The 13,720-nt window shown below is 38.9% G+C and overlaps 2 protein-coding genes across 2 annotated transcripts in view; one reads left to right on the top strand and one right to left on the bottom strand.

The window, feature by feature from the left end:
• LOC133488261 (uncharacterized protein C14orf132) overlaps nt 1–13,720 on the bottom strand; it is a 100,064-nt gene that overhangs the window by 70,797 nt on the left and 15,547 nt on the right.
• Nucleotides 4,922–13,393, top strand: LOC133488262 (protein TUNAR-like). Its single transcript, XM_061795907.1, has 2 exons — nt 4,922–5,314; nt 10,774–13,393. Exons 1-2 carry the CDS (start codon nt 5,285–5,287, stop codon nt 10,957–10,959), a joined length of 216 nt encoding a protein of 71 aa, XP_061651891.1. The 5' UTR covers nt 4,922–5,284; the 3' UTR covers nt 10,960–13,393.

Here is a 13,720-nt window from a genome sequence, read left to right as displayed (position 1 = left end):
GGTTAAGAAAATTGTTTGTTAACACCTTACATCAAAACTTAAGCTAGTTCAGTACTGTGAGTATCTATGTTCATGTATTTTTCTTTTCTTTTTTTAATGTAAATATATTTGCCAAAACAAATGTGTGTGTACAATTTTGAAGGAAAATCAATTACCTTTGGAAAAAGGCTGTATGTAACATGAAAATGTTTTTAGGATTCCTACTAATAATTTCCACCCTAGCCTGGATTGAGGGGGCGGTCCTGTTTTATACGAGTTAGGGAGTGGCTACTTGTTGAGCCTCCCGCCCCCGAGTCAAAAAAAGTGATATAAAGAACAGGCTCCAATAAAGATGGATGCAGGAATGTCAGATTTGTGATACATTACAATCATATCAGCAATTTTAATTGCTGCACTGCTCCCCATATGCAGCTGTGGACTTTAAAAAAATGACACTTCATAATTATTTTGCAGGCTCGTTGGTTATGGCTGAGGGACTCCCAAAGTCCAGGGACCCTAATTTGAGAATCACCAGCACTAAACGACATATTTTCATGAGTTTTAAAGGTGCTTGTTGGGAGTGTGACAAATCTTTTTGTTCAGTCCTCTACTTGTTTTATAGCTCAACTAATTTTCCTCGCTACTTTCTTCAACAAACTGTCATCTTTGTCTAACTTTTGAGCTTTTGTTTTTACCAGTTTTGTCTATGTAGATCTCCACTGATGCTTCAAGGAAGCACATTATCTGTCTTTTTATGCATCCCCTCAAAGCCATGTATGAATTTTACACAGTGTATTCGCATGACATGCAGCACATTTGTCACCCAACTCCTTTTATATGCTTTCTAAGAAAACCTTTATATGAACAATAGACTCTAGTTGCTCTTTATATCCAACTTAGTGTAGAGTTTGCCACAATTTTAGAGTTCCACACAAACAACCAGAGGTGGGAGTAAGTCTCAAGTCTCAACCAAGTTTCAAGCAGGTCCCAAGTCAAATCAACTCTCCACTAAATAAAAAAAAAAAAACTGGAGTCAATTCATTACTTGGGTTATGCAAATCATAAGTCATACAATGTATATTTGCACATTAGCCACTTTGCACTCAATATTTGTACAGTGGCTTTACTAACACATTCATGATCACAGTTTTTAAATGTCTCAAATCAATTTTCACATTACTATTGTCTATTACTTCATGGTCTTTTAAAATAAACCCATGACTGACATGAAGCTTAGTTAATGTTGGACCAACTATCGTTTAGCTAAACTGTGAGGTTAACGTGGTTTACCTGACTTTGCGGGTTGTATAGTGGCGGATGAAGTTAGATACTGTGTCTTTTATTTTTTATTTTAACCTTTCATGTTGCCACTCTCTTTTTGCCCGATTCTATCAAAAACAAATCACAAGGCACTTCTGGATCATAGCATACTGGTGGGTTGCCAGGTTTGAGCACACTACAAAAAAAAATACTTTTATCAAAACCCAAACAGCACACTGTCGTGAAAATTCTGATTTTCTAATGTTAACAGGCAAGATTTGTCAAGTCATTTAGTTCAAGTCAAAGTCGAGTGGAGTCTTTCATAAGTTTGAGCAAAGACAAAGTTGGCATCTGACTCGAGTCAACTCATATGACTCGAGTCTCCCACCTCTGCAAGCAACTGCACTGAAAAACATGAGTTGGAACACATGAGGAGGTGGATAACAAAGATGAGGTTAGTGCCTGTTTCTACACTGATATTGGCTTGTTAGAACGAACAGCGACGTGACACAGTGGATTATCAGCATGTATTCAGAGCACTCTGCGGATTTGCTTACAAAATTTGATGGAACCCCAGATTAATTGTTATAAATGTCCTTGCAGGAAGAGACACTGCGAGGCATCAAATTTATGCACACCAGCGGCGTCACTTCACAGAGGGAATCGTCCTTTCACATTTCCATTTTTATTGTTGTTCATTGCAGGTCGTTTGTTGCACAAAGCGCCATCCGGCCTTGTTTGTTGTCAGCGGTTTGATGTGTCAAACATATCCACTGGCATATGGTGGAATATAGTTCAAAGGAACATTTTTTATGTTTCTATTTTGGTCATAAATTACATGTATTTGTGTGTTGTTTTTTTTATTCTGGTCAATCCAAGACAGACTTGTGTCAAGTAAATTGGTTTTATTTTCAGTGTAAGGTTTGTTGGAGCAAATTTAGGCCATGTCAATATTACAAAGATACATACAAAACTCACAAAAAGTTTGGGATATTGAGATTTTGTGCTTTGTTGTTTACATTTCTTTTTTTAATTGAAGGACAAAAGCAAGTCCACATTAGGTACACCTGCATGCTCTACCGTACTGAGATTCAATACAAAAGCTGTACCAAAACATATCTTTCCAAATACAAAAAAGGTCCGTAAAGACCGAATGTGATGCAACTCTTGTATTGGATGTTATTTGATTTTGCAGGAAGAAAATGGCCTTGAAGTGTATCTCCCTCCCAAAGAAGCTACTATTAGGTTCAGTGTGAGCTGATGAAGAACAATAAATATTCAAGGCGTGAAAGTGTCTTAAAATGAGAAATGTTCAGTCTGGCCTCTGTGTGAGTCATTTCTTCTCTTTCTTCTTGGGAGACAAACACTGAAAGCCGGTGTCCTTTTGTCTGGCAGAGGTGAAGTGAGGCAAAGGAGGAGGGGACGGACGATTCGTCCAATTGCTTCATTGCCTTGTAACATTCCCAAAGGTGACTCACGTTGGACGGCGGAATCAGTCTCATACGTTGCATGACTGGAATGGGGTGGATGGTGAGGTAAAAGGTGCGAATCACAAGTAACAGAAAATAACTCACGATACGCTATTATCGAAATATTTTGCCAGCGATAATGTCAATATCACGATACACCAGTTACGTGATCATCGATATGTTTGTATCGGCAACACATTCCATTATCTTAAAAAAATCTGCGGAGGTCATTAAAACAAGAATAACGGCGATAATTCCTCTGCTTTTGTCGTGACTCTTTGCACTTGGTCATTTGTTGACAAATGGAGTTACAATATCAACTTCCACAAATTTTAAGTCAAACACCATTAAGTGCGCGACTGCACATACAGTAATCTGATGTCGGTGTATCGAGACTGGATCGTGAGAGATAACGTGAAACATTGCTACATTGATAGTTTCATCCAAGGTTGCTGACTGTTTGACTTGGTCAGACAAAGTAATGACAGTCTCCTCCATTCTTGAAGGTATTGTGGCTGTTCACTCTTCAAACAAAAATGAAAAGGACCGTCAAACGTTAAAAATCAAACTGTGAGTCATTTAGATATGGAGTCTTGACATTGGGAAGAGTCAGACCTGGACTGTATTGATACTGTATCTAATGCTCGTTTTTCAAAATTGTACCATGAGCAATTACAATGCATTATTGATGTTATCCACCATTAAAGGGGAGATTCCAATTAAGAAGGAAAAAAAGAAATCACTTTTGTCATATACCGTCACTATAACCTGACAGTAGTACACGAATAAAATGATCTGGTGGAAAAAAAACATCCTTCTCTAGCTCAGTCTACCTCTAATTAGATTTTTTGGGAAACCACACGCAAGAGGAAAAACAACCAATCAGTGACAGAGGGTGTAACTGACAAGGTGTCAATCATTTGCCAGGCACTCGTGGGCTCACTCATAGCAGGCACGCATCCACAGCCTCGAGCTGACCTATTGCTCCGGGCTTCAGGAACTTTTCTGAAACTATGCCGGAATATCCACCTCCAGAACATAAAAAAAATGCCCATAGATACGATATACGCGGAATTCCTGCTATTTGCGGAATTTTGCCACCCTTCAAAAGCTTTATATTGTATTGTAAATGCCAAAGATGCCTCAAGATGGTGGCATACGACTCTTTTCGTTAATGAACCTCCGCAACTCATTTCAGCACAAAGATCCCACTTTGGCCACAGACTAAAAATAGCAAGTAAGCAAATAAGACAGGATAGGTTAAATATAATCCACAAAGTGGCAAATTTGCGAATGTCGAACTGTGAATACGAGTTTCGTTATACATCAAATATTGATATACAGTACTTACGAAATGTACCAGCTCATCACCCAAAGTAAAGTTTTCAGCCACAACATGTAACTATCAAAATCCTTGTCGTTCCTGTAGTGGTTAATACAGTAGCATTTAAAAGTTCTTTAACCCAAATTATATTTTTAATTCTGAAATTACGTTAGTATTGTTATCCATTCATTTTCAAATTAGCTTTCACCAAAAAAAAGGAAAAAAAAATAGTAAAAGTACATGATTATTATTTGATAGAATTATAGTTACGTCTATTCATGCACATAAAATGAGTTTTAGTGCATTCTTGACTCATTTATGACTTCTTAAAAAAAATTGGGTGTAAAAAGTGCATTAAGTGTGAAATTCCTCATTTAATTCAAAATAGCATTGAAAGCTCACTGGAATCAAGAGTCTGCATTAAAGCGTTTCATGATGTTGGATGCTCTCTGTGGCAGGTGGTCTAATACATTTGCTGAGCACTGTCCACTCATTTTCATGCGACGCCAGAATACAAAACACACATGTGCACACTTCTCGGACCGGTGATGGTTTAAAAGTGTGCACGCACACACTCAAACAAAGACACACACATGCACGAGTCCTCCAAACATACCAGAAGAGACCCTCAGCCCTCATCCTGGCCTCTGTCACAATCGCTTCTTGTCGCCAGGCTTTGTGTGTGTATGTGTGTGTGTGTGTGTGTGTGAGAGACTCCCTTGAGTTCGTTGCCAGGCAACCACAGCTGCATTAATATGCGGCGAGGGGGAGAAAGAAAGCGAGGGAGAGTAGAGGGATGCCTCTTGTCTGAAAGCAGCGCGAGGTGACCAGTGCCCTTCGCATCACTCCTGACAAAAAGGTGTTTAAAATAACAAGCTAAAAAGTTGGATTAAAAAAAAGTATTTGACAAGGCAGGGGACACAAACTGAAAATTTTGGGGGGGGTTTGTTTTGTTTGTTTGTTTGTTTGCAGAAGTGAGATGAAATAGGAGGACAGGCAGAGGGTGTTCACTTATCTCCACTCGCTCGCTCCCACCCACATCAGACCATCATCCATTCTTCAACTTGACACCATCCTTCCACTCAGACAAGACGACAGAGAACACATATGCGGTTTCAAGCTGGAGCAAGTTGAGAGATGAACAGTCAAGTGGACCGCCCGGACAACGAGCGAGCATCCCCCGCTGAACGATGAGAAGGGTCCGCTGTCGCTTTAGTTGTCTGTGCACTCCAGGAAAGTGTCCTGCTCCAGCATGTCCATGTTGTTCCTGATATTTTGCAAGGTAGGTCTGCAAATTTAACAGTCAATTGTACGGGGATGAATTCATGTATGATGTGAGGCTATGTATACTTTATAAAAGAAAGCGAAAGGGGTTGGAGGGGACGGGGGGTGGGGGCTTTCCAGGCTCAGTTGTCTTTGTGTGAATCATTCATGGAGGTGGCCAAAAAGACGATCCCGCGGGTGATGCCCGTCATGTCACGCGTGCTCTTAACAGGTTAAAGTGCCTCTTACGTAATGGCAACAATGACTTTAATTGACGTCTGACCCTCGGCGGCATGTTCGCTTCTTTGGAGCGGGTTTATTCCACCGTGCATTTTTTATTCAGGCTTGACCCTTAGAAGCTTTTCTCTCAAGTAAGTGCTCACGGGCCAAATCTTTAGTTACAACTCATTTCTAACTCTTCACAGTTTTGATAATATAGCCAGACATTACATCATGGTCAGAGGTGTTTCTAATATTCTGGTTATACTTCCAAGAAAAAGCATGTTTTCCAAACATTTAGTGATTTTCTTGTTAGCTGAAAAGCAACAAAAACCTTTTTGCATGTGAAAGTTTTTTTTTTTTTTTTTTTTTTTTTAAACTAAAATTTGACAATACATGTTTTTCCTGGACAGTGACAATACTGGTAAACTAAACTCTTTCTGACAAGTCTTTGCATCCGTTTTCTAAGGCTTGTCTTAATTAGGACTGCAGCCAAGCCACCGTAAGCCCTAGACTGGTCACTCGCCAATGGAAGGTCACATATAGACAAATGAACATTCACACTCAAATTCAGAACGATAGACAATTTTGAGTTTTCAATGAGCGTAATATGCTTTTGCGAATGTGAGAGGAAGCCAGAGTACCGAGAGAACATGCAAACTCCATACGGAGAGGCTGTGGCTAGGATTTAAACCCCTTGTTGATCGGCCTTGGCGGTGGTCGACTAAATGGCATTTTCTGTTTTAATTTAACTGTACCTGATAAAGTGACTTTCAGTGACTGTATGAGAGTACAGTGGAAACTTTCCCCATTTGTTGGAAAAAGTCACCTCTTTGCAGTGTTTGTGCTCTTTCTGAAACAGTCTATTTGAAACACCTACAAGATTAGGGAAAAGCCCAGTCTAAATAGAAATTGGTGTTAAGGTGTCAAGTTGAAGTGCTGCATCTCAACAGACGGACAAGCTTTCTAGGATGGGGAGGAAATGAGTTTAGCCTGGGTTGTTAGTGGAAGTTATTGCAGCACGTGCATGTTGACGTTATTTTTTCCAAAATAAATCCTTTATTTTTAAGGGTAATGTTGTTGGATGAGTTTGAAATGATAAACTGTTTTGTGATCATAGTTTGGGGTATACAGTACTAGTAGTTTAAACAAAGCGTACAGGCAATTCTAAATGTTTTGGGGTTTTTTGGAGGGGGGGGGGGGGGGGGTGAACAGAACAATGTCACCCCGTCAAAGACTGAAAAGAAACCGGATCGTCATTCCAGTTGACAGTACGAGATGGTTTCTAATCTTCAAGTGTGTAAGTTGTGGGAGTGCACCTGCATGCGCATTCCGCGACGCCAAAAGCGAGCGTGCCTTGTCGGAGCGCATTAGCATCTGGGTCCCCTTGTTTGACATGCTCACAATTATTCACGTGGCAAATGGTTTCACTCTCCACTGATCTGCAGATGTTAGCTTCTATAAGGCGCAAGCGAGCGGGATTGTTGGGATTTGTTGTCTGAGGTGTGGCATTACTTCTTCTGTCGGCTCTTTATTTATTTTGTTGTGTTTTGCTTTGTTTTAAACGCCTGGGGGCTTGTTGCTGCACAGGTGAGAGCCCGGTCTCGGAAGGATAATAAATCAGGGAAAAATAAAAAAGGTTGGAATGCTGTGCGGCCTTGACAACGACTGCCCGGATTAATCAGGCATAAAAGTGTTTAGATGAGCTCTTGAGTGACAGGAGCACTCAACAGTGAGTGATAACCGAATCCTCTGTGCTTCTGCCGGATGATGCAAAGTCAAATAACTAATCAATTATAGTGATTATCAGAGGAGGAAAATGATCTTCCCACTGCCTATAGTAATAAGCAGGGGAAGCAATTTCCATGCCAAATGTATTTGAAATATGCACAATCAAACAAATGTGCATCATTACTAGGCTTTACACGATCAGGATTTTTGGGACCGATCAGAGAGTTTAAAAAAAAGATAACCGATCCGATCACAAGATGGAGGAATGTGTATATTTAAATGACTTGTTCATTTACTGTATATACTTGTCTACTTAATTGCTCAAAAAATTATATTTCCAATAAATGTATCCTTGTTCCTCTATTTATGCCAGCGAGGCATAGTGACAGACAGAACAAATGAATGGTCTTCTATTAGATGGCATGAAGCAAATGCAGTAATTAATGGATCCACTTTTTGTGACATTTTTGTTTGTTGGTGTGCCGTGAGATTTTTCAATTGTAAAATATGTTCCTTGGCTCCATAAAGGTTGGAAATCACTTCTCTAGTCAGGTCATGTATTCTAATCAGTCAGGTCAAACCAACATTACAACATGACAGAAATAATGCATGCTAACTTAATGTAATTAAATTACTTTATTTTTAATTAAATTACTTCACCCACACCGAAACTTTAGAGCATGATTCGACAGAACGGCGGCATGTTTACGTACAACCATTCGTGCTACCACTAGCTTGCTAAGCTACATAACGTTTTTGTTGCCTGCTTGTGAGCCGTATCGTACTAAAAGTACGTGAACATACCTGAAGCAAGCCTTAAACGAACAACCTCTCCTGAGCACCGGTGACCACCAACACACGTTTTTCCCCATTTTGTTCTTACAAACACACGGCGCGATCCATTGTTGTCGTTGCCATGGTAACGAGTGTATCCGGTCGCGTTTGCGTTGAGACGATTAAAGCTCAGTGATCGGAAAAAACGAGATGTGGTGGTATCGGAATACAAGATTTTATTGCAGTAGTCTGACAAATTTTTCTGTAGTCTGATCCGGGCATTATGTGTCGTCTGTCTCAGAGGTGTTGTCTGTTCCACACCGCCGACATGTTTTTTTTTGTTTTTGTTTTTTTTAAATAACTTTATTGGCCGTCAGATATTTACAGGACTACGCCAAAAGACACGCGACAAGGCTAAAAATAAACTAGCTTTTGGATTCAAATATACTGTGCAAGACAGCGATGCAGAGTAAATTTCTTTAGCGGAGCCGATCAACGACTTATGACAAAGCCGATCAGTATAAAATGCTAATTATTGGCCAATACCGATAAGGCCGATAAAATCGGTGTAAATTTACATTATGTCATCTAGTAGAAGAGCATTTACTAATTCTGCCTGTCACTATATGTTGCTGGCATAGCTAGATGAACACATCATACATACAGAGATAGCGCATACATTTGTAGCAAATAATTTTTGAAACAAGTGAAACTGGATATTTCCCGCAGTACAACTGACCATCAGTCATGGCGCACTACTGTGCTGCAGCAATTTTTGGAGGGGGGGGGGGGGTTTACTCCCTTTAAGACTCCTCAAAACTCATACTCTTAGGGTTTTTGTCTCATGAATGACTGCGCCAGTCTACTATTGTCCACTTCTCGTCCCAGATGAACTCGTGTTGTTTTGACAAGTGGCTGTTTTGCATCACGATGACCTAGTGGCTAGCATGTCAGCCTCACAGTTCTAAAGTTCCAATCTCAGCTTCAGTCTGCCTGTGTGGAGTTTGCATGTTGTTTTTCTGATGTACTCCGGCTTCCTCCCAAATTCCACAAACATGCCTGTTAGGTTCATTAAAGCCTAAACTGTACTTTGGTGAGAATGTAAGTGTGAATGGTTGGTTGCCTATATGTGATTGGCGGGCGACCAGTCCAGGGTTTATGCCGCCTCTCGTCCAAAGTCAGCTGGGATTGGCTCATACTCACCTACGACCTTCATGACTGACAACCGGTACAGAACATTGATACTTAACATTTACTTCACTTGAAACCATTTTGTTTTTACTCGCAGATTTTCACTATTTACAGCAGGGCTCGGGACACTTTAAAATTTTGCATTAATCTTGTTTGTTGTTTTTTTTTTTTTTTTTTAATCCAACACTTGTCAGTGAGTGTGTGGTTCCGTGAATGTGACGCATGCAGCCAACATTACCAAACTCAAGTGGACTGATGCCGTTATCGCTAAATATTATATCATATTATACTTTGAATAAAAAGTTTACAAATAATAAACATTACAAAAAGGTGACATTGGTTCTCTTAAGGACATGAGTATCACTGTAAGCACACACACACACACACACACACACAAAATAGAAAATTAAATTTTAGCATCTAGTTTCGGTGTGGACAAAATGCTAACACACACAGGAAAGTTGACCTGCGCTTGTGTGGTCATAGCCAAGAAGTCTGTAGTTTATCATGCATCTACAAACTTTCCACTTCCTGTCAAGGACTTTATTTTTAGTCCACTATACGCCTACAAGCTTTTGCTGTCGCTAGTTGTCGTGTGCAACCCACTGACCTGCAAAGAGAAAACACGTTTCTCCTGAGAGGTTTCGGATGCCAACTTGCACAAGCTGCTGCGCCTCTGGGATATACAACCCAAAAAAAAAAAAAAACAGTAACAAAACAGTTACTTTTTATACACACCTCACCACAGGCTGCATAAAACAATATACAACTAGCTGCCATTATTTATAATGGCTGCAATCAACATATACAGGACACAGTTTTGAGCAGAAATCTTCTGTAAAAGGGCATCTTTCCCTACAGCATGCTTTCACCCATACCGCACATTGACAATGAATGTTTCATCGCCGTGAACACTGTGCTCTTTTTGCACGCTTAGAACGGAGCAGATGGCTGATATTCTATTAAAGAAAAACGCCTCCACGTAATTTATTTTTGATGGGAAAATATTTCTCGCCGTCGTGAATAAAACATGGCGGCACAGACACAGCTATGCAACACGGAGTAACATGCGACAGGCAAGATGACAGCGAAACTACGTACAGATTGGGGTCTATGGTCGTGTGTGCGTGTCTGTCCAGGGTATTTATTTATATTCAGAAACAACAAAAAAAAGTTTATTTCATCCAAACTTGAAGATATTTTTTTCAGTTCAACAAAAATTGAAAAATTTAGACATACTTGCTTTTTGATTTAACTGTGATGATAGCGTGACTAAACAACAAAAACTATGTAGTGTCAGATTTTGTCAGTTTTTTGTTTTTAAATCTGAAAAGTGAAGAAAGTGAATGCTTTTTTTTTTTTTTTTTTTTTAAATTAGCCACAATATAGTGTCTGTCTAACAAATGTCTCTTCAAAGTTTGTGATTATTTTTACAAATTGAGAAATTTCCCACCTCTTGTTACGTTTCTCACGTGCGACATTTGCTCTGGGCCGCCGCCCCCTCCGCCACCCCATTTCCACGCCACTGTATCACAGTAACATGAATTTGCCTGTTCATTCCAGACTGGTGTGAGACGCAAACTCCAGATGCTTCCAGGGAAAATGGTCAACACTGTCTACAGTGATGAGGAAAGGGGAACCCAAGACAAGGAAAGCAAGGAGGAGACCATCTTGGCCATGTTGGGCATCATTGGGACCATTCTTAACTTGCTGGTCATCATCTTTGTTTACATCTACACCACGTTGTAGAGCGGTTCAACATCAAGAACAGCAATGACGACCAATGTGAAGACATCCACAGGAGGATGGCGGTGGAGGAAAGACTGGAACGGGATCAAACGGGATCTAAGACCATACGGTGAACGTGCAAATATCCAGAACACTGGGTTGTACGTACATAACGCGTGAGGCTAATAATGACTTTGAAGGCTTTAAAGTGCAGCTCCAATGCTCAAAAAGGACTGCAACGACTTTTGGAAAAAGCATTTTCTAATACTAAATATTCTCATCTTAAATATGTGTTTCAGATTTTCTTCTGCGGAATAAACAAAGTGGACTGTACGGAGACTTTTTCTATGAGAGTTTCTTAATAAAAGACAAATGTGTGTCATTGTGAACAGACTTGGGAAAGAATTTAAATGTATTTTTAGGTTTCTTAGGTTATTCTTCAGAATAACCCAACTGTGGCTTGTCTGAGTGTGTTTCCGAGGTGAAATTGATGTCAGTTTAAACTGCTGACATGATCAAAAGTTGAATTTAACTTCTACTCCTTCAAATCACAAACTACTTGAGGTCAAGTAACCCAGTTTGTGTCAAATTAATCAATAATTGACTGAAGTTTTGCCCATCCTTAATATAAACACATTGCTTTTGTATCCGATATCAAAAGGCTGGCTTGTGCATCTACGCCTTAAATAAATTCCCAGGAACTGTTCACTTATCAAGTTATTATTATCCAATGAATTGCTTCACCTGTATACTGTAAACAAATGTACAAGTTACACTTTTAATACTTAATAGGGTCATTTTTATAAATGTGCTATTTAATTTATATTGTGAAGTCCAAGAGCTATACAGTAAACTGTTGACATTTCATTATAAAGGGTAATATGTTTTCTGGTATTGGAACAGAAAACATTTTTACATTTATATACAGTGGAGCCAGTGAAATAATTTGTTTCATGATGTTGGTTGACTTTCAAATTTCAAAATATTTTTAAAAGGTGATTTAAAATCCTTCCAGGGTCAATATTAAAACCTTTATTAACTGTACAGACAATGTTTTATGTAACATTTTAACATTCCTAACTGTTGTACCAGTAAAAAGAAAGGTTCACCACTGTACAGGCATCATTTCGTTGAGTCTTACAACATAACAGCCCAATCTTGCTAAAATTATTATTTTTACAAGGTGTGTAAAAACTAGCTCGTTTATTTTTTACTTTTTTTTCCCAGGATAAAAACAGAAAATCACAATACCCTTGCTACCACTCCTGTTCTTCTATGTGGCAAAAATTCAGACTAAATTCAATCAATGCCTTTGTGATATCAGTTATAAAATCTTTATCTGTTTGAATATCCTCTTGGAAGTTTGCTAAATACATTTAAAAATAATTAACACGGAGCCTATTTAATTTCGTTTGCCTTGGTACAGTGATTTTCCAAGTGTGGCTCCCTCTATTGGTATGCGAAAGAATCACTGTATAAGTCCAGTTCAGTTACATTAAATTTTTACGATCTGTTTGTTTTGAAACATAATTTTAGGTTCAACTTTAATTCACATTTTATGTGTAATTTTGATAGAATCTTTTTGCAGTAAGCATAGTGTTAATGTTCAAATTGTGCATAATGTTACAGTGGCTTACAATAATGGTAGGTATATTTTTTAGGAATAAAAGCTCATTTTTTAAATCAACATTTAGGCCTTCTGACTTACTGTATTTGACTATTGGTCATGATGGTGGTACTAGGAGAGCCAATTATTTTTTTATGTGTTCCTTTGAATAAAAGGTTTCAGAACCACTGACCTAGGACATGTAAATAATCAGCTATTCAAATTATTTCAGGGACAACCTGTAAAATAAAACCGAATGGCATGTTTAAGCAAAACACACTTGTGGAATCCTGTTAGTTTATGCTAAGTTTACATTAATGGTTCCGGCGGCCACGGCAGCCCAGTTTCCGGCCACCTGGCGTTCCACTGTATTTTACAGGTGTACCTAATGGTTTGTTCAGGAACACTATTGACGTATAGCATGCAGGAAGTTGAATAGTTGGTCATCAAGAGTGCATCGCCAACAACCTCATGACTTCAAAAAGTGCCTGAGACCTCACTAGCACGTTCTCTTGGAAGGAGCCCAAATGGGGACTTAATCATAAAAGAGTGAAAAGCTCTGCTGGAAAAGCTCCATCCACCACAAGACTGCACTCCTCTAACGTGGATGAATACAGTATTTCTATTGAAAAGGGAAGGCCTATTAAGCACACAGTGTTCTGAATGTATTCATTGTCAGTGTTGATTATCCCTATGGTTTAGCTATCCTTCAGAAATGTATTCACACTATTCTGCTGTTTAAGTGTATGATATCAAATGGCACTTCTTGACTTGTGAGCTTTTTTTCATACTGCAATCTTTTTGCAAAAGAAAACATCCAAGGAATAAAGTGATTTTAGTGTACCAGAATGGAATTGGCTGTTCATTTGTTCGGATTATGCAGCAGTTCACAGAAACTTGCTAACATTTCAATTTGGCCAAAATACTAGAGAAAAATAGAAAATCCAATTTGAATAAAAGAAAGACCAGTATCATGCATTAAATCCCATAAGAGTTGAAAAATGGAGATGCGGCCTCAACAGAGAAAACGAACATCACTTGTTAGCGGAGACTGTATGTTTTATTGCTTTTACGTTCTACAAATACCAGTGGTTAAAGAATGATAAAAGTGATAAATTACTTTTACATTACACCTTTGTCATTGAATTTAAGGCTGTGTTTTGTGTTTTTTAAGAA

The sequence above is a fragment of the Phyllopteryx taeniolatus genome, chromosome 13 (assembly GCF_024500385.1).
Source record: "Phyllopteryx taeniolatus isolate TA_2022b chromosome 13, UOR_Ptae_1.2, whole genome shotgun sequence".
In the NCBI taxonomy this organism is placed as follows: domain Eukaryota; kingdom Metazoa; phylum Chordata; class Actinopteri; order Syngnathiformes; family Syngnathidae; genus Phyllopteryx; species Phyllopteryx taeniolatus.
This window is presented reverse-complemented; position numbering and strand designations above follow the sequence as displayed.

Excerpts from the sequence above, each read along its gene's own strand:
- LOC133488262 (XM_061795907.1), top strand. The coding sequence starts at position 5,285 with ATGTCCATGTTGTTCCTGATATTTTGCAAG. Across the intron at positions 5,315-10,773 it reads TGTTCCTGATATTTTGCAAG|ACTGGTGTGAGACGCAAACT; the intron begins GTAGGTCTGCAA and ends TGTTCATTCCAG.